The following is a 26,143-nucleotide window of genomic DNA, read 5'->3' on the forward strand; positions in this document are numbered from 1 at the left end:
CCGATTTACTCTACGCTGAATTATTCAGCCCACGTGCTGCCTCACATCTGCTGTGGTGACGGGCATCAGCTACCGACCACTGGGCCTTGTGCAGCAGGGTTTAAGCAGCATTTTGGGTGCGGGAAGGAAAAGTCTGCGCCAGCCAAAAATTCCGGCGTTTGCTTGAGGAAAGAGGAAGGCAAGCAGGTAGGTGTAATGAACTGGGAAAGCGATGCTGAAGCTGCTGTTTCTGTGTGGGAGGTGACCGGCACTCCCTGCCAGCTGCCTCGGCGCCTGCTATTTCTGCCGCGCTGTAGGCCGCATGGCGGGGCGAGGCCTGTGGAGATGGTGGGGGAGGTGAATGGCAGCCCTGGCTCCTCAGGGAACCCGCTGCAGCTTGAGAAGATTGGGAAACGCTCAAAATGGAGGCTTCTAAGATATTCTTCTTCCATGAGCTTTGGCAACATTTGCAGCCTGGGTTTTGGTCCCGGTTGCAGCTGCGGCAGCAATGGCTCCTGTGGAAGCAGGATGCGGCCTTGGGACCTGTGCTACGAGGCAGCGCCTGCTGTTGTGATCGCTGCTCCTTACCCTAGCCTCATTTTTAAATCTTTCCAACACTGAAAATAGGGAACAAGGGAAATTCATGGCACCGAAGGACAGCAGCTCCTCCCCAGTCTCTGGGGAGGGTTTTCACATGCCGCTCACGCCGTCGCTAAATTAAAGGCATCAGTATTTGTGCGCTGCTGGAGCTGGGGCTCAGCTCGCTGCTTCCCTTGCACATCCCTTGGGCTCAGCCAGCAGCCCCCTTGTAGCAGTTCGGGAGGAAGTGCAAGAAGAGGTGCAACGTTATTTTTAGCTCTGCACCCACACGCTGTGTGAAAGCTTAAAAAAACGAAGTGTGGAGCCTTTCAGAGACAGCCCCCCTGAGGGGCTCTGACTCACGGAACAACAAAGGCACACGTGTGAACGGAAGTTACACACTTTATTAAAATAAAACACCCTCTGTAATCATATGGGACTAATTCAAGCTAATAAAAGCCGAGGAGGTGCCAATTCGGAGTTTTGTCCCAGCAGCTTGGCCACTTGCATCTTTTAGCCGGCACGGTGGCCCCGGGCCAGCAGGCAGGGCACTGGAACTTGTTACCAATCTTTTAATGATGTTAGGGTCAGTCAGGCACAAGAACACTAAATTACTTATCCCAAAAGGACCAGGCACTAAGCCAAGGAGTTTTGGGATGCTGTCATTGCTGGCCCAAGCTCTTTCCCACTTTCTGCCCTTGCAGTCACTGCTGGTAGCTTTTATAACAATTTCCAGTGGATTTTTTTTTGTTGTTTTTGAAATCACACCTACTCAGTGTCTCAGACACAGTTACACTTGTGTGAGGAGTAAATGAATCCTATTAAAAGAAGAACATCTCTGCCACTGGAAATGCTGAAGCTTTAATGAGGTTGAATATAACTTGCAGTGTTTTATATGGGTTAGGAAGCCTACCTGTTACAGGCACTGAGTTGCATGAAGTGCTCTGGGTAGAAGAGTGTGATAAGCGGGGGTGGATCAAGCCCCCAGAGCTGAACAACAAATCGCAAAGCTGTGGTCCCACATACGCAGCCTGAGAAACAAGGGGTTTGTGTGGGGGCTGCCAGCTAGCTGGGCTTCCTGGAGGCACGTGCAAGCGAAAAATGGAGAATAAACACAGCTTTACTGACAAGGCTGATCCCTGCAAACAGGCCTGGCTGTGCAATGCCAGCAGCTCAGATGCTGCTACAAAACCTGAGTGTCCTGAGCCCCCTGAGCATCCCCTGGGTACAGCCCGGTAACACACACATACATGAGAAGAGGGCTGGGTGGGAAAAAGCCTCCAGGAACAGGGACAAAACCATCAGTCGTGTAGAAACAAGTTGCACAAATACCCTAAATGACATGAACCCCCCTACCAGCCAGCAGAGAGCCACACGTCCATTTCCTCGGGGGAGCAGATGGATTTCTTCTGGCCCATCAGAGCTCCTGTGCTGCTGGGCCCCTCAGAGCGAAGGGAAATTCATCCCGAGCGTGTGAATCACTGCCTCTGCAGCACCAGTGGCAGAAAAAACGGATGGTGATTTTTGACAGCCTTGTCAGGTGAGAATAAGATATCAAACACTTCTCAGCAACCTTTCCATGATTTTTTTTCCCCCCTTATTCAGATACTGTACTTTAAATTGGTTTTGGAATTTTTTCCACCCCTCCCCAGGTCATGCAACAGTTTCTCAGGGCAGGATGCAGGGCGCTGATGCAGGGACCAGTAACGGGCACGTGTAGTGGCAGCTGGGGGCCGACACCACCACCCTGGCAGCAAATGCAGCAAATCCCTTTGGAAGGAGACAGCATTGATTCATTGCCCATGAGATCTGCCTCCTTTTGTCCTCTCCTTCGGGAAACACAGGACAAACGCACACATACAAAAACCCTTGCAGGTAGCTCTGTGGCTGCAGCCTTGCCACTGCCTGCTCCTGGTCAGATCCCTCCCCATTTCTCTGGGTGTAGCAGGATGGTGGGAAGGTGACACCTGCCTGATGTATTTTGGGAAAAGAGCCCTTCGAGGTCAGCCCATCCTTACCTGGCAAGAGCAGCCCTCATCTGGGTCCCTCCTTGATTTGTCTTTGCTTTACCACAGCTCCATGGGGCTCACTCATTTTTCACTTTTTTTTTTTCTCAGCCCAGCAGCGAGGGTTGCCTTTGACAAACTGGGTGGGATTACAATTACCTTGCAGTAATTAATGCAACCAGCATTTTAGCTACCCTAGCAGTTCTCAGGAGAGGTGGTTAGATTTGCTGCTCACGTACCAGCACTGTAAAAATATTTGGAGATTGCTAAACCAAATACCCCAATCTCTAAAGAGAAGCCAGGCGGGGGAGAGGGAGAGGGAGGACGTGCCTTCAGCCAGCCACAGGTAATTGCTGTGATTTACAGAGCATGGTGTGCTAGGAGCACTCCTGGTAGAGAGCACATTAGCTCTGTGTAGAAGTCAAATAAAACCAGCCAGGTTGAGCTTTGCACCTACTGCACCCACTCCTCAGGTGCCACCACTGGTAGCAGCTGCAGGCTGCAGTTTTCCACCTGTGCCTGCCTTCCCCAGGGACGAGCCTGGTGGGTGGAAATCCCACCAGCCCCTGTCTGAACAACCAAGGGCTTGGGACGGATCCGGGCACAGCAACACGGAGCCCTGAGGACCTCTTTCTGCTTGTGCTGGGCATCTGAACCAGCTCAGGGCAGCGCTGCCCTCCACCAGCTCCCTCTGGTGCTCTGCAAAAAGCTCCCAAGGCGGGAGCACAGAGGGCTGCATGGGCTGCAGGAGAAGCTGTACATGCCAGAGGAACGCTGAGCAGCGTGCAGCAGCCTGGAAATGCTGTCTCTATGAAAAAAAAAATGGATTTCAACCATTCCTTTGGGCAAACTCAGCCAGACTTTTCTGCAAATTAAACTAACCCAATTACTGAATTAGCAGGAGATGCAATACATTTGAGAGCAAGCAGAAAAAGAATTTGTCTGTCAAGGTGTCACGGCATTTGTACATCGCTTTCAAAATCTGAAAACAAAATGAGATCAGCCTCGGCAGGGGGAGTGCCCGGGCTCAGGGTGAGTATGGCTGGTGGGGCCGGGAGCCCACGGACCCCGCACATGGCAATCTTATTCCAGGAACTGTTCCTCCACAACTAATTCCCTTTTTTATAACTCTTACTTGTAACAGATTTGCTGACCTTACACACACACCCTTTTCCTAGTTGAGCCTCTTTTTCTCTCGATTTATTACCAGGAATTTAAAAAAGGTCCGTCCTAAAATTCTGTGCATGAACACTTCAAGTCACTGCCGATCAAAGTCTGGACCCGCGCAAGCTCTGTGGCCGATCACACCACAACTGCTGAAGCCTCTGCGGAGTGAGTTTTGAAATGAAATCCCAAAAAGCCAGAGCAAACTCTCACAAAGTAATGTAAGTATTTTTATTCATACACACTTGCTTTGAAACTACAATTAATATTTAACAAAAGCATTTCATGCAAACAAAGATTGAAGATATTGAGAATTAAGAAAAAAAAAAAAGATGCTGTAATTTATACATCAGTCTTGCCCACTATATTTCCAATGATTTTTTGTTTTTTTTAAAATTAATGGTGCCTCCAAATTTTCTAGTAGCATCTTGCAGATAAATGATGAGAAAATAAATAATGTTCTCCTCTTTATAAATACAAAATGTGGGTCTTAAAATAACAATCAGAAATATGAATGAGTTCAAGGTAGTAGTATTTCTTTTTTAAAAAAAGGTAACATTAAAATAACATGCAATCATTTTAAACATTTCAGGTGTACTCTGTATTGTCGTGCAAAATCGTACATGTGTTGGGATTGCCTGAAGTGTTTTTAAAAGAGGCAACAAGCTTCAGTTTGTTGACATTATTTTTCTTACATTCATTTTAATAGTTCAAGAGAGAACAAATGAAAGGCTTTGTGGGCAACCAGCCCCGGCTGAAGTTTGTGTTATCGCTGCGAGAACATTTTTGTGTGCCCCAAGTCAGCAAGGCGGCCAAGTGTGCAAGCTCTGCTGCCTTCCCCGGGACTGGAGGCCGTGCTGCCGTAAGGAAGCACAACAGCACGGGCTTTGCTGAGCGGGGCCGGGGCTGCCCAGCACCAGTCTCTGCTCCAGGAAAGCCCCGAAGCACAGACTGGGCTCCAGGCCCCTGGGGGTGCCGCCTTGCTCCAGGACAGGAGCGCTCTGACCTCCGCAAAGACTGCGCCGTGGTGCCACCGCTGTCAGCAGCATTGCCCGCGCTGCTCAAATAGGAGGGCAATAAATGCAACCATGCCAATTCAACTAATTCATGGGAAAAGGCTTATGAACCTCAGAAACCTAATCGTCCTATGAAAACGTTCCTGCCACGTACACAATTACAAAAACCATAACGTCAGCTGTAGACTTCGCAGTACGCCCTGCAGTAAGGGCTGACCATGCGGCCAGATCTGCTGCCGCGGGCTGGAAGCATCCACGGCCGGGTGGCCAGACACACTGCCAGTGAGCCCAGGGGGCTTCCTGCCAAAACCGGGTGGAGACCCAACACGGAGACCCCAATGGAAGCAGGTCAGGGCCAGCTGTCAGCGCTGCTGCTACTCTTCCTGTACTGTTTAGAATTATTAATTGGCTGCTGATCACTTTTTGGTCAACGGACACGAATGGAAGAAAGAAACAGAGCTATGGTGGTGATTTGCTTTTAAAATTGAACCACAGTGTCACATGTAAGCAAAAGAAGAGGGTGAGGATATATGACAGGAATACATTAAAACATCAATGGAATAAAACTGTCATGGACGGACCAGCTGCGTAACAAAAAAGCACTCCTCCTTCAACAGGAGTCAGTATAAACATTACTACAAAACAGCTGTGCTGACTTTATTTACCCATAGGGAACCACACCCTACAAGGTCAGTTCTGCTAAGACTTCCATTTACATGGAATTTTTACATTGCACGTAGAAATCTCAGGAATGGAAAAGAGGGAAGTGCAGCTGACCCACACCAGCAGCACGCGCATCCTCACGCTGCACCCAGACCCCCATTAGCAAAAGCTGTACTCCAGATTCTGTAAGAAACATATCAGATCTGTTTTTATTTTTCTTCAAATGGTTTCAGTAGAATTACTAAAGTTATATAAAAAAGTAGAAATACCGTGGTATAACCAGTGATACCATGCGAGTCAAATAAGCTGATATAATAGTAAAAGTTATAATAATACTTACACAACTCTTTCCAGGTTAAAAGTGTATTAGAAACATTAACTAAGAAGCCCTCACGCCTCCCTGCGAGGTAAGTAAGTATTATTATCCCCATTTTACAGATGAGGTAACTGAGGCAGAGAGGTCACCAACTCGCCAAGGCCACCGCGGGCATCAAGGGCAGCCCTGGGAGGCTGAGGCTTGTGCTCCTGGCACCCCTCTCCATCCAGGTTCTCTGAGGAACTGAAGGGCTTTAGTGCATGGTTATTTGTTATAAGGCTGCTGAATTACCAATCGCCACTGGCATGGTCACTGGCTGATATGAAATCACACCTTTATGGAGTCAGTTCTTATTTATCTCTTCAACTCAACTACTTCAGGTCCCGTCTAAGTGTGCGGAGCTGAGGAACAAAGTGCTTTAACTTCTCTACTTTTTTACTACCTTGCAGTTCAGTGTCTGCCTACCACACAGCACACAGGTAACACATTGCCTATAGCTGACACCCACGCTTGCAGACAGAACCTATGTACAATAAGTTATGCTAATGACTAAAAGAACTCAAAATCACATTAAAGGTTTCCAGAAGTTTTGTGGCAGGTCAGAAAGCCCACTGTAAACTCAATACTGCAAATGTGCTTTCTACTCACATGAAAGCTTGATTATTGTATTATTATTATTATTATTTCCACCAAGGTGTTTTGTTTAATAAGGACTTTTCCCCTCTGCTAATCGCATGCATCTCCTGTGGCATTTAACTGGGATTGCATCCAGATGCACCAAATGAGAACAAAAATAATGCAAGTGGTACTGGTCAGTCCTGGCCCTGGACACAGCAACTTTTCTGCTAGAAAGCAACCTCCTCTCTTGCCTGACCTTTTTAACTTTACAAGAGCCCAGCATTATCTTCGCCCCAAAAGACAGGACAGATTTCAAAGGCCAGCGGCATTTATGTATGATGAACATCTCTTAAACTAACAGCTGATTTCTAGAAGAACTTTCTTCAGTTTATAAAAGGAAATTCAATTGTAGTTCTGTGAAGAATGATCAGAAGTTAAATTGCATTTCTCCTCTAAACTGGATTAAGGCAGAGTATGTTGTTACAGGAGTGTGCTCTCTGCTTCCCATGTCTCTGCAATCCTTGCTAAGAGCACTGAGGCTGTCCTGGAGACCTGCAGTCATTCCCCAGCGAATGAAGACACCCAAGATTTTGCCCAGATGATGAAATAATTTATCTAGAAGCATGTGAAGTCTTGCTTAATCACTGAAAACTGGAAATTTTACATGGCCTAAAGGCCCTACCTGTGCCCTCCGTGGGAAACGGCCTCGCTCCAGTGAAAGGGAAAGAAAAAAAAGACTGATTCCCCAACTTGTCCCTGCCTCAGCTGCCCTGTGACTCGGCCTGTGGGACAGGAAGAAGATCACAAAGTGAGCGGGGGAGTTTCTACCATCACGGAATCACACATCGCCTGTACAAAAAGCAGCACAGCAAATAGTTTAAAACAAAACAAAACAAAAACAAAACCAGCAGTACAGAAGGGCTTGGAGGTTGTCTTGAATTTGAGAAACTGGAGCAGTGAGTCCAGAGAGATTGTAGCTTTGTGAATCCCAAACAATCCAAAACAATTCAAGCTCTACACAAACCTAAACTTCTAGCACTCTGGATTGGGGTGGCTGCAGAGCCATGCCCCTTGAGGGGTGTTTGGGGGTCAGGGCGCTCGAGCACGTGTGGGACAGACCCAGCTCCCACGGCCCCCACCCAACCTCTCTGCAAGGTGGTGTTCAATTTTACTTCTAGAAATCTTCGTAATACCCTGGGTGCTCGGATTGCTGTTGCTATTGAGTACAAGGGAAAGCAAGGCAGTCCTAATGCCTCTGCTGATAAATGTTCTTTAAGAAGCCAGACTTTGTGGAAAACATTACATAAATAACACCTGCATTAAAAAAGACAGGAACGTGCTTGCCGGATATGTAATGTTTTACTTGACATACATTTCTGGGTAACAAACACGCCAGCTGGTGCACTTTGAGTTCTTGCTAAAGGGCTGGTCCAAGTGTTCACGTGCAAGCGCGCATCAAAGAGCAGCGAGGAGTTCCACAAGAATTCAATCCCATTTGACCCGCTTGATTCTTGCAGCATCAAGAAGTTCACAGTACCGTTCAGGAAAGACTACAGACACCCGCAGAGGAGATGTGAGATGCCGCAAGCCCAGGAACTTGAGGTAAGGACATAAAAGAGGAATTCCTGCTTCTGCAGTGGAAAAAATTGCGGAACAAATGCAAGTGCCTAAGAAACTCATAATGAGAAGCAGCCACAAAACGAGCAGCTCTGTTCAGGTGTTGGACCAGCTCCTTACTGCCATGGTACAGGCAGTGCCACGTCACTGCTGTGATAGCAGCAACTGCCTGGCTGGATGCCCCTCCACAACTCAAGCAGAACCACTTAGTAACATCTACCCGTTTTCTCTTTCTGGCCTGGGCTAGCTTCATCCTTGCGCTGCTTTTCTTGCTCCAGTATCTTGTGCTCTGCTATTTCTCCCTGTATTTTCCTTTTCAGAAGTCCCCTTTTCACTTCACTTTCTTAAAACGTGCATAAAGCCCGCTCTCAGCAGATTTACTCACTTGAGGGCCTCTTCTTTACTCAAAATCTGAGCCTCAAAAATCTGTTGAATCTATCTATTATCTTCTACAGCATGACACCCAGATATTCCTAAATTATGGCAGGCTAGTAATATTTAGAAAAACACAGTCATGAATGCTGTACTAGTCCACATGCCTTATGGTGAAAATCATACCACAATCTTTAGGTATATAATATATAAACAAGAAAATCAACTCCCAGACTTGGCTAACATATTTGACACAGAACGGATTAAAAAATTTACTCCTAAAATGTATTAAAATCATTGAGTTCTGTTTATTTAGGCATCAATCTGGGAAACGGTTAGGTGGTGAATGCCCCTCGTTAGCAGCGTGCTTTCCCGTGCCTTAGAACCGTCCCGTCCGGCCGCTAAGGGCTGACCCCTCTCACCGGGGAGATGCTCCGTGCTCAGAGCTGTGACTGCAAAAGCACTACGGCTGGGCAAAAGCCAAACATCTGGAGTGTTCCAAATCCCGCGTCCTAGGCACCAAAATCTGGCTTTGGAAGGCATCACGGGTGCAGAAGCATGACACAGTTGCCTTTCCCAGCCAACCGCACTTTGCTCAAAAATTGTCCAGTGCGCCACTGGGGTCGCTCCCATGAGTCGGGACCTTCCACGCGGCTATGGATCTGCAGGACTGGATCTTTCTGACAGAATCTTTGGCACAGGTTCGATGTTTTATTGTAATAAAAGATGATTAGAAAGTAGATCCCTCCCCCCCCCCCCCCCCAGTTACATATTCTAGTATAAATTTAAGTCTCTTATGGCAAATATCTTACTTTTTGAGTATGTTTACATGCTGGAAAAACTGTAATCAGTCTGCATGCAGCAACAGAGACATCATGCTTCTGGCATCGTCATGCACATCTGACAGACAAAGAGTGCCTATGGCTGCTACCATGAACAAGGCAGAAGGGAAGAGAAAGGAAAATGCACTGACTACTATTTTACATGCTGCAACAAAACCAAAATAAGCACAGAAATATTTACTGATCTTTGAATTAATATCTTCTGGTAAGTTGTAAGAGGAAATATCAAATTTTTTATCTAAGTGATAGGAGAGGAGAAGATTGCATTAATTACAGTGTTCATCATTGCAAATAAAGTCTATTTCCTTCCCTGTAAGTAATAAGCAGATGTGAAATGAAAGCCTAATTGAACCTTGTATAAAACCTGCAGGTAGCAATTATTGTTTAAAAGTAGATCTACATTTAAAAAAACAGATGATACCCTAAGTCATTAACAATATCCAAAAACTAAAAAAAAATCCAAACCCCAAAACAAAACCAAAACAACAGCAATAAAACATTTAGCTAAACCTAAATGATGCCGTTCAGAACAAGAACTTTCACAAATAAAGCACAATTTGTTTTATAAAATTTTTATAATACTCTTTATGCTTGATATGATTATGTCAGTAATATAGATCTGCTTATTGTTAACCCTTATTATTAAGAGTTATTACTAAAGATGTAAAATTCATTGCATGAAGCATACGTAAAATGTATTAAATTCCATTCTATCGACAAAACAAGTTTTAGGTGCTTCATTCTGACTTGATTATTCTACAGCCCCAAGTTGTCTGAGTTAAAATTGATTATTTTAGGAGTAAATTTCACTTGATTTTCATGAGTTATTCTGGAGAAATCAGGAAGTCACCTGGGGCTGCATTTTTTGTTAATTTAGTATACACAATGTTTTGTTTGATTTACTGCCCTACACTGCAGACTACAAACACGTACATGTAAATAAGATTTAAGGAGTTACAGTTCTGTTTTACATTCCAGGTTAACAAATTTCTTAGTAAAATATTGGTATTAGTAGAACCGGTTAACAGTAAACTTCAGGAGTTGTGTAAATTAAATTAACTGAACACACAATGGCACCCTGGATCACAGAATAATCTCATGGAGATTAAAATTCACAAAAATATTATTAAAATTATTACTATTATTATTAAAGACAAAATTTCACCCTTGAGTTTATCACATGCTACTTAGCAAAGATCCTAGAGATCTGGCCACTGCTGAAGCGTGTTTAAACGGGGTGTTGCTTACAGGACTGGGTCACGAAGCCTCGGAGTCTACTCTGATTTTATCCCCCCCCTCTCCCAAATTTGTTTCTGTGAAGTTTTTGAAGCAACTGCTTTCCACAATGCTTTGCAATGCCTCTCCTCCCCAGTGCATTTCAGTCCCGTGTGCCGCTGTTCTCCCCAAAGTCACCATAAGACCCGGGGAGGAGTGGTCCCTCGGGGCCGCGGGCTCCCATCACATGGCATCCCCGCGGAAGGGCTCAGTGCTCGAGGTGTTTTCTCAGACCCGGGGTCTCAGATTATTTCTAACAATAGCACAGTGGAAAAGGGAGAAAAAGGACAGGGGGAAATTGCAAAATGTTATGTACCAAAAACGGGTAACTTTAGACGAGTCAGCGGTGACTTCTAGGAGAATAAATGGGCACTGTATACTAATTTATCTCCCATTAAGACAATGTCTCTGTTGCAAAGCCAAAATCCTGAATAAGTGGCCTTTCCCCCCATCATACACTTTCTAACCCTACAATTTTCAGGCCCAAATGGAATCAACAAGGCAAAACCCTAAAAACTGTAGGGTTAAGGACTGTTCCTCACTGCGGGATTGCTTTCTGTTCTGCTGTTTCATGCTGCGTTTTGTAGAAGGGGGTGTACGAACTGGGGGTTGACATAGGAGAACCCTTCAAAATCTGTTTGGTCTATGTTAGCAATGACCAACTGATCCGGCGGGGTTAACACTGGCTGTCCTCGTGTGAAGAACTTATCGAAGTTTTCAGCACCTTTGCCACACTGCAAGAAAAAAAAAAAGAGAAAAGAAGACTGAAAAAAATCAACAGTACATTGGCAGTCCCAGCTGTTTGCAGATTTCTCAGGATGACTGCAAGACTTTCCCTCACTTCTTACAACTACTTAAAATTTTCTGTTCAGATATTTTAACAAAAAACATCTCAGGCAAACAGAGAGGTTTTAATAGATGATTTCTGATGAAAAGCAGAGTTAGAAAAGTTCCCATCCATCAGCATGAGGTGACAAGTTAAAGAGGCGTAAATATTCAGAGCCAGTGGGATAAAAAAGGAAAAACAAAATATTTTTATGGACATGTATTGGCAAGAGATACTTTATCTGTCAAGTCTTTTGCTTCTCCATAAAACTTTTACAATGCAAAATTAAATTTTTGTGTTAGTCTTTGTTTCTTTCACGATCTGCAGAAAGCTTAATGAAATTCATTTACATACTTCAATTCTTCCTTGTATAGCACATAAACTCCTGTGAATCCATAAACCTGAACAGAGCTACACTGGCATAACATTAACATAAGAGAGCAAAGAGACAGGTTTTACCAAAGGAAATATTATGTACGCTGAAAATACGAGCTAAAGTTGAATATAAAGCTTGGAAAATTATCAACAGATTTACATAGGCATATAGATATATTTGCATGTATGTGTGTTTGTATGTATAATCTTTATTATTGTTGAAATTATACCACATTATAATGCAATTGTCTATTCCCAGATCTAGCTCTTGCTCAGATGCAGAAGATATTTATTCCAAATCACACTTCAGTCCCACTTGGAATGAAGCAGACATGAAATAAAGTCTTGGAGGGTAGTGAAAACCTGGGCGACCTCGCAGAAGACAGCATAAAAAACTGCAAGCACGACCAGACAGTCCTCTAAGTGTGGAGTGGAGACATGAAGATGAATGTGACTCTCTTAAGAAGAAGAACAAGCGCATAAAAGTAAAACGAACTACTTAGCTCTATCTGAAGAGTCACTGCACTCTTTAGTGTGTTAGATTTAGAGGTAGGAATTGGGACGAAATGCTCACCAATGCTCCCCACCATGAGACCCTGCGTATAGCACCTCTGTGCTGGATGCACACCGCAGAGATGCTCAGGTACAGCTGGTATTTATTTCATCCCTGCCTTCCGAATTTCACCCTGATTTAACCCCCAGGTCTCCTCACAGTGCAGTAATGTCAGGCAGCTCCATAAAACAAAATGGAAGCGATTCCTTTTTCTGAACTTCTCCCCAGGTGCTAAACCACCAAATTCCCAGCAAACTCCAGCTGCCTGCCCAAGAAGGGAACTAGGGCAGGGAGCGTACCCTGGGAACAGGTCCACATCACAAAATGTGCTATCACAGCTTGCTTTCTTTTTTCGTCTAAGAGAAGAGACACGTCGTCTCGTGAAGCCCAGCCGAGAAGCATGGTTATATATAGCTACACACGTAACACAATTCATTCAGAACAGAAAACAAAAGAAATCAGGTTTGCAAAAAGATAGTTTGGGGTGATGTAGGAAACAGCTGGAAGGCAGGAAAGCAGCAAGTAAAAGAGGATGAAGGTGGGAGCAGAACAAAATTAGCTTGGGTGCAAGAAAGACTGCATATCTGGGGAAAACCAGACATTGAGTATTGTGGAGAGGTCCAAAGGTAAATCTGTTTATCTCAAAACCATCTGCTATAACAGATTCTTAAACAAAGTCTGGATGTACTATACGTGCAGTGAACACTTCTTGTCATCCCTGACCCTTTTCCTCTATACCCGTCCCTGAAGGATGGCTGCACTATCAAATATTTGCGTTAGTGAATGTATATACATTGGGATTGGGAGGATAACATTGCATTATACCATTATCTTCAGATTTAGAGGGTAACTTTGAAAGGGCAGAAGATGACTTGTATGACAGACCAATATTAAACATTGATTTTTCTGAACTAATTTAACATGAATAAAACCTCTCATTTAGAGGAGAAACAAGCAGAAGGGAGGTCTGTTTAAGGGAATTCAAGGATGAGATGTGTGGCTCATGCCCTGTCTTGAAAACCATACAGCTTCCAATCTCCTTGCAAAGCACCTGGCACAAGGACTTGGACACGCCAGCCAGTCTGAGCTGCAAAGAACTGCTGCTGCCCCAGGCACAAGTTGTTTTATATTTCAGATGAAAAATGCATGCTCAGGTACTGCACCACAGTGCTGATAGAAGTAGGCTTGTTCCATCTCCGAAGAGCACAAGACACTTGAGCAGGTTAAAGGCTAATGGTGGTTTGCTTTTTTCACCTGAGGTTCTGTGCTCACTGAGTAACCTGGTGCCCACTGAAGGCAATGCCTTTTGGGACACGGAATGGACAGAGATAAACGTTGACAAGGGGAAAACACTCCATCATTCGGATGAAAGTCAGTGCATCTCCAAATTAACAGTCAAATTTATTTTGGGGCTGTACAGTCGATTCAGAGAAGCAACCGAATGGATATTTCCACAGGGAAGACTTCATTTTGCTTAGCAGATGTTTTACAGAGATGTGTGATGCTTCCACAAAATTATGCTCAATCTTTTTCTCTTTTTCCCCCAATAAATGGAAGCTATTTAAACCAGCTGCATATTGAAACTGAAGTTCTGACTCCATAGGTATCTCATTATTGCTTATATTAGTAGAGATGGAGAAATAACTCATGAAATGTAAACGTAATATGAACAAATTTAATCATTTATCAATCTGTTTGCATGTTCAATTATATATTTTTCTTCACATTAAAGAACACCACTGCTATCTTGAGTGTTAATGGGGTATTAAAGCAGAACTGAAAATCTGGGACTCCCAGAACTTTTACACTCACAAATATGAGAAAACATCCTTCCTGCCAAGTAGTCACTCTATGTCTATGGCCTCTGAAATGTCAGTTTTGAAGGGAAAATGTTATTTAAACCAACTGACTGCTGACCCCAAATCTGCAGCTCCATGCTGGAGTGAGAACCGTGCCTGTGTGTAAAAGCAGCAGGATTATTCCTGCAGCAAAGTGCTTCCCAGAAAAGATGCACCTAGAGTGTTTTTCTGAAGACAGAACAAAATGAAGCTTATAAATATGTCCATGTCTTGACACACATTAAGGTTTGTGTGTTTTTTGTTTTCTAGAATCAATATAAATAGAATCAGCAACCACAATAAATGAGTTATACATAGGGTATGTAAATATCAGATTTGGATTTTAAATTATTTTTGTCTGGGAAAGTTCAGCTCCATGTGAATGCCTGAATCTCCTTGGTGTCTTTCAACAGCAGCCTGTATAAACAAAACCGGTCATGATACCCACAGAGAAAGATAACAGCTGCTCTGAACAGGAGCCAGGATCTGCCACCAAGTGTGCTACGATGGAACCAGACCATATTTCAGCATTTAGTATCATCATGCTGGCATTACTTTTAACTTCAAGGAGAGTCTGAGCACTCAGTTCTCAAGCTAATTACACTTACAGATGTGAAGGTAGACTTGTTTTATGATCAACTGTAATTTTGACCTAAAAAGCACATAATGAAAATCTTACATAAAATGTTCTGTAGAGAAGTGCAGCTCCCTTCTGACAGCCAGCTCTGGGAACGGCTGGCCAGGGTTGGCAGTATCAGGTATGGATTTTTACGTACTTACACTCCTCCCTGCGTGCAAAATCTACATTATATGTAAAGGATGATTTCCCCTAGCACTAAACACTTCTTGCCATGCAACTCCCCTCCTGGCGAGGTGAAAAAGGGATTTGTATGCAATAAGGGAGAAATATATTCTGCCTCTGCTCATTAGTTTGTGATACCCCACTAGCACGTCTGTATTGACAAATAAATCAGCGCACAGAGCAATGATCCTATACCTGCAGTGCTAGAGACTGTTACACATCTCAGCTGAAGTGTAAACAGTGTTAGAGAAGAAAGATTTGATGTCAAGACATAACAATTTACAGCTGTTCCTGAAAGCTTATATTCTTGTGTGCAAATAATTTTTTTTGCCTGTCAATAAAGCGCAGGACATGCTGAAAGACTTTCTGTGTCAACAAATGCAGTTCTTCAAATTATGCTGTGCAAATGGTTCTTGCACTAAGGACACCTGTTTGGATTTCTAAAATATTCCTACAGATATACGTGTGTAAAACAGTAATAAACATGAAAAATAAATCAGGTACTATTCCTGCAGACTCAGCAGATCTGGGTTCTGCCACTCTAGGCTGGGGAATGCAAGTCCCTGGGGAACACAGCCCACTGAAAAGGGAATTCAGTAATTCAGACACTTTTAGTCACTGGATGCTGTTTGGATGCTGTTCACAGGAGACAGTCAGGAATGGCATTTACCACATGCCTCAAGCAGCTGATGCGAATATGCCAGTCTTACCCATTTTCAGCATCTCATGCAGTGCATGAATGCCCAATCAGGACTCCAACCACTGTGGGGCTTTTTCACAAGGAGCAAACAACAATGGGTTATGCCACAGGCTGCCAAAACATTAGCAGACTTCCAGATGGGTCTGCCACCATCAAAATGCCTTATTTTAGAAGATTTTCAGCACCATCAAGCCAGCACCACACTGACCCTGCAGGAAAGCACACCCGCAGACACGTGTGGCGAGGGACGTGTCTGGCACCTCACTCACCACTTTGGGCTTGAAAGGTGGCTGGATCTCTCTGTTTTCCAGTTTTTCCCAGTCAATTCTCCTGAAGAAAGCATGTTCCCTGATGTCTCTTTCACCTTCAAGGCCACAGCCGAGGCGCTTTGCAGGATGTTTAGTCATTAGCTACCAAGGAAGAAAACACCAAATGATTACCCTGAGTGCTGGAGTGGAAGCGAGACAGACGTTCCCCAGATTGCAATGTTCTTGCTCCTCTCCTGAAAATGCAAGTTGCTAATAAGATTGCTTTGAAAAGCTAAAATTTATTTTTTGAAGATGAGTTCCCTTGTTTCATCGCTGGAGACAGCATGCCAGCAGCCAAATTAAAGGCCGTGCTTGTGCACTGTTTCCCATTAGCAGAGGCGAGCACTGCAGGCCTGGGTGGGCACACGGTGCCCTGGGCACACCGCGGTCCCGTTGGCTCACAACACAACTCGCTCCTGCATTTTGCCTTTGGTCTTTCAGCTCAGTCTTATAAATCTCCAGAACAGCTTCTGCCCGACCTCAGCAATCAATTAAACTTAATAAATCCCAGTATACCGAAGCTGTATGAAGTACATGTTTCTGGGCCTGTTGAAGACATCTCATTATGGAGCCTACAGTTTCTTGGCACCCAGCTGACAACATCTCATCCGTGTTTCCTCCCTTGCATCCTTAATGACATCTTGGTCAATACTACACCCAGTTGCATAGATTAAGCAGACTTGGGAAACAAAACAAAACAAAACAAAAAACACAACACCAGCATTGCCAGCTTGGAAACAGTAACGTGCTCCCTAATTAACAAGCTCCTCCAAAAACTTGTTTTTCTGTTGCACATATCATACATTAGGCATTGAGCAAGGCAGCCTTCAGCTCTCAGTTCCTGTGTTATGAGGACTTTTTAAAGCTCTTCTACAAATCATATGTGATTAATACACTGCAGGCAGTGATACCTCAACACATCTTTTTAAAACCTCAGCTGTACCACTTTAGTCTCCCTCCAAATGTTCATTTGATCACATTCCAACTCTGAAACTAGCAGAGACCTGAAGCAGACTTCAGGAAGCCAGCTAGGCACTGGGCTAGGATCACATCACGTCATTCTTCAAGCAACTTCGCCACTTTTGTTAACTTTTCTAAACCCCTCACTTTAACAGTAGGCGATAAAAGAAAATGTGAATAATGTTTCTAGCAGTTGTAATTCAGTTCCAAAGTCACTGAGATCACCAGACCCAAGACGCTCTGAACCAGTGGAAAAGCTGTCAAGCAGAGAATTCAATTTGAGGAGCACAGCGGGCACGTTCGCCTTGCCTGACTGTGCACCGGCCTGGGATTGCTGAGCTGCTGCTGAGTACCAGCCACACAGCTGCTCTCCTACACTGACTTCTTAGCTCAGGTATAATGCTCACTGAAGTCTGGGATTAATTTGTTAGCTTAATGCAGACATTGAAGATGTTACATCACAGAGACTTGACCTTATACCTAGTGGCGCGATGCAATTTCGACTTTCTGAACTCCCTTTGCATAAGCAGCTAGTGGAATAGCAGCAAGCAGGAGAGCTGCAAACAGGATAATTGGATCAGGTTCAAACTGTGCTGGGTGAACGTATGATTTTCACAACAAGGCGTCAATCTCTGTGTACTTTCAAAAATATATCATTTAGTTTTTGTTAGCCAGAAGCAGCATGTCTACATTGATATAGGCTCCAAAATTAGAGTGGTCTTTTCTTTTACTTTGTTCTAAGCACATTTTCTTTTTCTTGATGATTTTTCCTTTCAGGATTAATATCCAAGTTATGTGCTTAAATTCTTCCAAAGGAAAGGAAAAAAGTAATTACCAAATTAACTGACACTAAGTGCAATGATGTAAGACATCAAAGTAAGGCTTTATAGGGAATGGTTTGGAAAAGCTGCAGAATGACAGTACTCTAGGGAATCACATCACTACGGAGTCAAGAGAAAGTCAAATGAATTCTTTTTTTTTACTGAGCTAATCCCTTCAAATCAAATTATTCTGTTACTTGAAGGGAAAAACAAACAAACAAACAAAAAACCACAACAACTTTGAATCTAAGATAAATCTTTGGCCACGCAGGCTACAACTGGGTCAGGATTTCCCCACAGTTGCCTTGTGCTTATGCTACAGATTTTCACATAGGCTCATCTTTATCTACACTGAAAAATGATTTTGATTAACTCTTTATTCTGCTGCTGTGATTAGGCTTACTGGGCTGAGGACCACAGCACATTTGCTGGAGTATCCGACATACATCCAAACTGGGAAATCTCCTCACCTTGCAAAACTGGGGTTCTGCTGCCAAGGGTTGAGAAGCAAGGCGGGAGGAGACGTTTCACACCATCTTCCTGTTTATAATTTCTGCTTTGAATTTGGCAGCTACTGACTCTGACATTTGTTCTTACCATAAAATAAGCAGGCACAGCAGGAGGAGCTGAATACTTACCAGTGACACCAAGCGATGAGCACTTTATGACAATATAACTTAACACAGCCTGACAGAAGTTGCACTTAAAATACTACAGTGCCATAGCAAAGCCAGACAAATTTAGTTATTCATAAAGACTGCCAAAAAGAAACTTAATGATAAAGAAACATCTATCTCACCCCCTTGCAGATGGAGACGGCTTCTTTGGACAGTGATTTTGGATAGGAAACATTATGCTCCATTATGGACTGGAAAAGTTCATCTTCATCTTCTCCATCAAATGGAGGCTGTTAAAAATAAGTCATATGTAAGTTAATTACCTATTTTTTTTCTTTAATTTTCCACATTTTATGAGATGGCATAGTAATACTATACAATACTGGGTCAGGTTAAAGGTGCATTCAGCCCTGCAACCTGCCTCCCAGTCAGGCAGAGATGCCCAAGACATCAGTGTAATCTGCGGTCCTTGCTCAGGAATACACACCAAGCTTGCAGCCATCTGTAGGCTGGGGATCTTCTGACCCAGAAACTTAGTGCTTAGCAGTCTCAGATAGAAATCAAAGAGAAAAGTTCATTTCTGCCTCCAACATGGCAGCAAGGTTCATGAAAGGTTTGCTGGATTATCTTCAATGAGTTTATCTTCACAATCATTTCTAGTTTTTAAAACTGCTGTGCACCGGGCAGCCAACAGTACTTTAAAGGGTAAAGTTTGGGGACGGTAACTTTCAATTACCTTGTGTTAAGGTACATCCATTCCTCACTTAATTCCAGCTAAACTCCAGTTTGTTTTACAAGACATATGTGTAGACTCTGCTTCTGTGAGGAGGAGGCTGCATTGCCAGACAGGGCTGCATTTTATTTTTAAATACAGGTGATGAGGGAAGTGCCTGTGGGTGAGTCCACCAGGATATGGACACTGTGTAAGTCTCAGCTAATAATAAATCTCATTACCTAAGTCTCAGCTAATAATAAATCTCATTGCCTCAAAAGCACTCAGCTGCCTAATATTTGCAGTGCACACTGTAAATGTTAACAACTGCAATTGCAACCCTTTAAAAACTTTTTAAAAATGTTGAGTGGAATTTAGTAGAGAAACTATTAAATGCATTTGGTTAAAATGTATGTTTTAAGCTTAGGAAATGCATACCTCTAGCTAACACTCACTGAAAGCCACCTGCACAAATCTTTTCCAACTCAAGATCAATCGAGTTCCTAAAGTCGGTAGTTATCTGCCATTTACTGTAGTACAGAGTTGCTTTTCTACTTCAATGACTCAGAGAGCAGCATCTCAGTAACTGTGCAGAATAAGGGGTCTGTAACTAAGCTCATTTCAAGCAGTGAGACCCATACTTTACCCCCAGGACACAGAATACAAAAGCTGTATTCGTGTGACTTAACTGCAATGCAGAGCATATGCACAGTCTTATTATGTCTCCCTGCGGTTTCAAGCTACTAAATTATATTTCTTCCATTTGACATGCATTTTCCTGCTAAAGCATCTCTCTCCCATTCAATTTTGAAGATGGCTATTTAAAACATCATTACAGTACAAAGGAACCGTATTCAAAGGCAGGGCTTTATTATGTGGGTGCAATATAAAGAGCTTAAAACCTAAACACGTTCTCAGTGGAGTCAGAGACAGTCAAGAGTACACAGAGATAATATGAGTATGAAAAGCCCCACGCTTGTCCCCTAGGGGTCTAGCCCTTTAGCAACTTTTGAAAGAGAGCAGCGTTGGACGGGCAGGAAGAGGTCATGGCAAGCACAGGAGGGTAACTCTTACCTGGCCAGCTAACATCTCATAGAGCAGCACTCCGTATGCCCACCAATCCACAGACTTCCCATAGGGCTGGTAAGCAATAATCTGTATAATCACACACACACACAAAACCAAAAATCCTATGTTATCCAACATCCAGTCTGGTGACATATTAGATAAACAGTGACATAGAGACAAACGTAGTTCTTTGTAAGGAGCCAGAAAGCCAACACTGTAATCCTCACTCCAGCTAATCACTGCTTCCAGCTGGAGTTGGACATTTTTGCAAATGCTATTCTAAACCCACCTGCATCGTTTGGTATTCTGGTATCTTGGGGAATTCAGCTCTTAGGAGATCTTGAGATGTGCATTTGAAGGCAAAGAAGGCAGTAGAGTAGCACGATGTAGGAGACAAGACAAACATTTTTTCCATCCATGTCAAAGCTTCATGTCATGAGACTCACTAATTTACAGGCTATTAATAGTTAAGACTTTCTTTTCAATATTTATGGTTTTGTTCCACTCTAAAATGAATAAAAATTTAAGAGCAAAACCCCAAAAGGCTCAGTTACGTTTTCCCAAGTTGCATGATTGAGATACTCTTAGTAGGAAACCAGATACCAGTTACACCAAAAAGAAAGCGGTTTCTGCTGTTCAGCCTAATGGAAACATCAAGTGTTTTGCGTCCTCTGGGTTCACATCTGACTCACCCAGAAGCACAAATTGAGTGCTGAAACAATGAGAGGCTGCGAGTGCAAACAGCACGCAGGTCCCCTTGTGCGTCAATTTCTATTATCAAGACCTGCTCAGAGATCAGCGTTCATTTATTTAAGAGATGCGTTTGGGCATCCTGTAGAGGAGTTCGGAGGTTCGGATACCCTCTCAGATCTGTTGTTAAATAACTGTGAAGCAATAGTGGGCATGGTGGAGGGATGCAGCACATCCCACCTGCGCTGGGGAAGAGAGCACTGGGGCTTACAATATGTTTTGATGTTTTTACTCTTTGTGAAATAATTGCTAAGACCAGTACAGACCACATATGCTAGATTTCTTAGTTGTCTGAAATAGAAGTTGAACTGGCAAGTTTTGTTGTTTTTCAGGGCTGCCTGGCTACGAAATAGAATTAGAGCCTCTATATGAATACACATTCTTTGCTGGGCTAACAGCAGCACATGAATTTAAAATTACTGCAGTGTTTCTAAGCAAAAAATTTCAAAATAAATCACACTTCAAAATGTATTACACAACCAGAGGTAGTGACAAGATTCTCAGCTTAAAGGTCCTACATAAAGGCTATCTTAATTAATTGTCTTTTAGCAGTAGCCACATACATTGGGCTTTTATATGATATATTTGGGACATTCATTTCGTGTTATGGTGGTGGACATACTTGGTTGCCCTTCCTGTCATTTCTATCACCAGCAAGTTCCCAGAGGTCCTGTGGAATCAATGTTGCTTCTACAAAGACTAAACACTTTCAGAACTTTATCCAGAAAAAATCTGACCTTTACACAAAGAAAACATTAAAACATTTCATCCTCAGCCCCTCTCCCACAACACCTCCTTGCCTGATGGAACAGCAAGCTGTGTTACCAAAACAGAAGGGGATATTTTTCAGAAGGTCATTAATCTGTAAGGGCATTTTGTACAATACACTGTATTTAAGTGGTTTTGGTAGGAACAGCATATTTAAATTAGCAAACGAGAAAAAGAGAGATCCATAGCACTGAGAAAGGAAATCCTAGGAGACAGGCATGGTCTCAGGCTGGCAGTCAGGTCTGTCCAGCATGCCCTGATCTTCTCCTCCTAGTGTCAAGGAGTTTGATGGGAGTACTGAGGAGAGGAAGTATTTCAAAAAGGTAACGCAATGTCATAAAATGAAAGATGTAACAAAGCATGGACCTAAGGATGCCGTTTATTTAACCAGCAAGAAGCAAGTCAAGATTGGGCTGTTCTCTAAACAGCATTCTCATCAGCAAATGCAATCTGCCCCAATTAAATTTGCCTTTGTGAGAGCGTATCAAGTAGAATCAAGAGAGACAGAATTAACATGAAAAAACCTCCTACAGTTAACCTAACATATGGTCAGAGTCATGAGAGCACTAAAATTTCTGTCCTATGTCATCAGCTGAAATATTCATTTGATGCTCCATGTCAACATCAAGAGAGAGAAGCGCATGACAAGTGGAGCAGTGGCCCTTCCAAGCTAGCATGCATCTCTCATGTGAAACCAATCACGTGGTGAAAGAGTGGGATTTTGGAAAAGAAATACATACATCAAGTTCCACTGGGACTAGAAAGGGCATGCTTCAGAGAAGTCCCACTGCAAATGCAATATAAACACCTTCCATTGTCCCTACTGCAATGTAGGAAAAGGTGGTACTTCGCTGTCACTGTCCGTTGATGTACCTAACACTATAAGGCGTTTTCCTTTAATCCTGATTAAACATGCCCATTTGAATCACCTGCTGAACCCCAGTAAGGATATGACACCAGTGAAACACAACAAACCAATGTGCCACGTTCATTCTCCAACCTGTGTGTCACGCACGGAAACCGACGCTTATACCCACACATAACATTGGGAGTTACTCAAAGCATTAATTGGAAAATGCAAAGGAGAGGGAAGGACGCTCATTTCAAGGAAGGAATTACATGTGGGAGGAAGCAGATGAGTTTTGAATATACAGTCAAACGCAGCGGTACGAAGTCAGCAAGTTCTAAACGGCTTATTTTCAGCAGCTCCCTCCTCCTCATCCCGCAATCACCGTGCATTACCTCCCGGCTGCTGCGCCCAGAGCCAGCACTGCCTGCCTGGCAGCAGCTACTGATGTCAGCCTATCTGCAGGTACAGGCTATGATATCTCTTGGAATAAATACAGGCACATTACTAAGGAGGGGCATATTAACACTTACCTCCTATCTCACTGCAGTGAGCAGAGAGACCCACAGAGCAGTGAGGGGGGCTGTGGGACCAGAAACGAAGACCTGTCCTCTCCTGCTATGGCCTCTGCTTTCTACTGGCCTGGCAGGAATGGAAAGTTGATAGGACTTTTCCTTCCCTTCCTTCTCCATCACTAATTTAAATGATTGCCTTTTTGCATTTCAGATGTCCTATTTCCCCTACCTATGATTATTTTAAGGGTGCTGCCTTTTCAGGTTCTGTGGATTTGAGAGCTCAGGAGGAATTTCTTGCATCAAGCCAAACTGGCTGAGCAACGTTGACTGCATTTTTTCCTTTCTTTTTTTGCCTCCAAGGAAGGCACAGTGAAGAGCAGGACACGGAGATTAATACCAGCAATTTGTAGGAATGTTTAGATCATTGCCACTTGCAGCTGGTAGCCAGTTGGGATGAAAAGATTATATCCCCGAGGCAAAAGAGAAAGTCTTTTGTGAACATGTCTTACGTCTACTGGAAAAGTTAAAGCTCAGTTATTAAAGAAATAAATATAACTAGCACAAGAAACAGTCAAACGCACGCTTTCCAAACCTTTGCAATACTTACTACCCTCCCCTAATCCTGGCAACTTCAGTTAGAACTTAAGGTCTGAGGCTATTTGACAGAGGAGAAGGGAAAAGGAATTTTTAATTTAAAGCCTGAAATTCAAAATCAGTCTTCTAGCTGCTGCCGGGGTGCTCATGGTAGGGTTCAGTACTGCACCGCAGGCAGCGGGTGGTGCTGCCAGGATCCCCACTAAGCCTCGACATCCATCTCCTTCTGTCTCTCTTGACTAGCCAAGGAAATACAAAGTATTAATCGATTTCAAGGCTATTATACTGCCCTGATCATAAATATTTATGTTTAAGTTCAGCACATCAATAAATACCAAAGAACCACTGTTTGCCTGACAGATGTGGTCAAACCCAGGATTCAGCCAGTTCAGCCTCTGCATGCTTCTCAAATTGCATATGATTAAAAAAAGGAATATTAATGTCAGTGTGTTACACACCAGAGTGTAATAACAAATGCTAACTTCCCCAAGCATACAAAAGGAAGGCAGTATTTTACAGTGAGTGCACGGAAGTGTGCAAATCCACCTTTCTGAATGCAGCACCCCCATTCCCCTGCAGTTCTGTCCCAAGGTCATCCGTGTGAAGCCAGCTGAGATGTCCTTGTGGCCCCATCCGACCCCTGCACCCCAGCCACGCTACCTCTGAACTGCCTGGCGATAGCTCACGGAGAGACAGCGGGGGCCCTTCGGACCCCACTACAGTCAAGCCATTTCCCTAACACTGACCAAAAGAGCTAGTTCTGTATTTTTGAGTGCCCCACACTCACAGGACAGCTCTACTCAAGACTTCTCAAACAGTTTATATAGATTTAGCCCTTTTATCTCCATGCAGCAGGGAACAGTACTCTGGAAACGCATCCTCATTATAATCTATTATACATCTTAGCCCATGGGAACGTGCTGAAATGCTCCTGGAAGCCAGACATCAACCTTACTTTGAAGTTTATCACAGGCCTAGTTAGCAACTTGTTAGTCACAATAACGTCTTCAGAAACTAAAGAAAATTGTCCGAAAAAAAAATACAAAATCTGTTTGTAAGATAATGGAAAGACTGATTTCCTCCCAGTGACTGAATGTTTTGGTAAAAGGTTTATTTCTTCGCATGGGATTTCCAAATAAATTAAAATAAATCATTCCAGCACTGACCTATATTGAGCATTTTGGCACTGATAATACGTTCTTTGGTATTAACTGGCACAAGCCCATTGCCACAGAAAGGAGAATTTTTGATTTGTCATATTGGCTTCATTTATGTTTTGACAGAAGAAAATGAAATACTGCTCTGGTTGTTCTGATATCATGTAGCAAGCAACAGCAATTTGTGGAAAAAAAAAAGTTTTTATAATACACAGTATTTCACTCTGAAAAGCGTGAATTAGCAACTAGAAAAAAATAAACTATTTTTCATTCCAATTTCATAAAGATGACAAAATTTACCTTAGACACTAATTTACTTGTCCGTTTATAAATCTCCTATATTCCAACAAACATTCAATTACAGCCAGAAATGTTCCAGCCAGCGCTGCCTCTTGCTCAGCACTTGGTGAAACACAGCGTCTCTTGGATCAGGATACAGCCTCTTGCCTTGAATTTGCAGCCAAACAAATCAAGACTCTTGAAAGCTCAGTACGCACAAACACCAGATTTTAATATTCATATATTTGAATAATTTCCAAATCACCACATGTGCTTGTTTTTCATGTCTTATACCTAGACTATTGAAATACAAATCATATCCAGACTAAAAAAATCTTAACTCTGAGCTCCCATTTCTCTATCTCAGTGCTTTAAAATAGAGCTGTTTCTCATCACCCAATTTGCATTTTAGACACACTGCAGTTAGGTTTGTGTTTGAATCGGATTTTCAGTGCTTTGGTGGCTTGAATGCAGGAAAGGTACTGGTAAGTCATGGAAAACCCAAGTCAAAGTACGGATTTATTACATCAATTTCATTCAAGTCCTGATCTTACAGCTTAGTTGAGGCTTTTGATGACCGGAATTTTCCCGAGATCAAAAGCTGTACCTCAGGACAACTGCACACCCCCAGTAAGACAGGGCCTGGAGCAGCCCCAAGCAGCTTTGTAGGGAGGTCAGTGAAAAACTTCAAGGCCTCATCAGTCCCTTCCCAAAAATCAATGAGACTCGTGTTTTCCTGAAAATGCTGAACAACCTTTAAAGATATGTATTTTGGCAGCTGTGTGAACCTACCGAGAAAAACATTAAAGAAACTATGTTTGCTCCCAATAAATTTTTTGCTGATCTCATCAGCAACCCCCCTGAACTTTCTCTGACTTCACACTGAAGCACAGTTTTGTATAACAACATTTTCATGCTACAAATTAAAAATCACAAGGGGGTGAGCTTGCTTATTTAGTCTTTGCTAGTACAAACAAAATTTGAAATACTGATCTCATACCAAATAAAGTTTTCCATCAACTAGATACATCTTAAAACAGCGAGGTCTTACCGATGTAACTGTATTAATTCACGAAGTTATTCAGTACACCTATAGAAATACAAATGGTACCATCCACAGAGCATCCAGAGCTCCGGCTATCAACATTTGGAGGTGTGACAATTCTCATTTGAGAGACTGTAAGATTCTTGAAATGGTAAATATTT

General features: G+C 43.1%; 1 protein-coding gene across 5 annotated transcripts in view; it reads right to left on the minus strand.

The window, feature by feature from the left end:
- Positions 1–7,681: 7,681 nt before the first annotated feature.
- Positions 7,682–26,143, minus strand: part of PRKCA (protein kinase C alpha) — a 150,449-nt gene continuing 131,987 nt past the window's right edge. For all 5 annotated transcript variants that reach the window (XM_066980336.1, XM_066980337.1, XM_066980340.1 and 2 more), the window contains 4 exons: positions 20,034–20,114; positions 18,430–18,537; positions 15,811–15,951; positions 7,682–11,181 (listed from right to left, as the gene is read on the minus strand). In XM_066980336.1, the coding sequence (XP_066836437.1) occupies positions 11,017–11,181; positions 15,811–15,951; positions 18,430–18,537; positions 20,034–20,114 (495 nt within the window). In that variant the 3' untranslated portion in view covers positions 7,682–11,016. The remainder of the gene's footprint in view (positions 11,182–15,810; positions 15,952–18,429; positions 18,538–20,033; positions 20,115–26,143) is intronic.

The sequence above is a fragment of the Anser cygnoides genome, chromosome 19 (assembly GCF_040182565.1).
Source record: "Anser cygnoides isolate HZ-2024a breed goose chromosome 19, Taihu_goose_T2T_genome, whole genome shotgun sequence".
Taxonomy (NCBI): domain Eukaryota; kingdom Metazoa; phylum Chordata; class Aves; order Anseriformes; family Anatidae; genus Anser; species Anser cygnoides.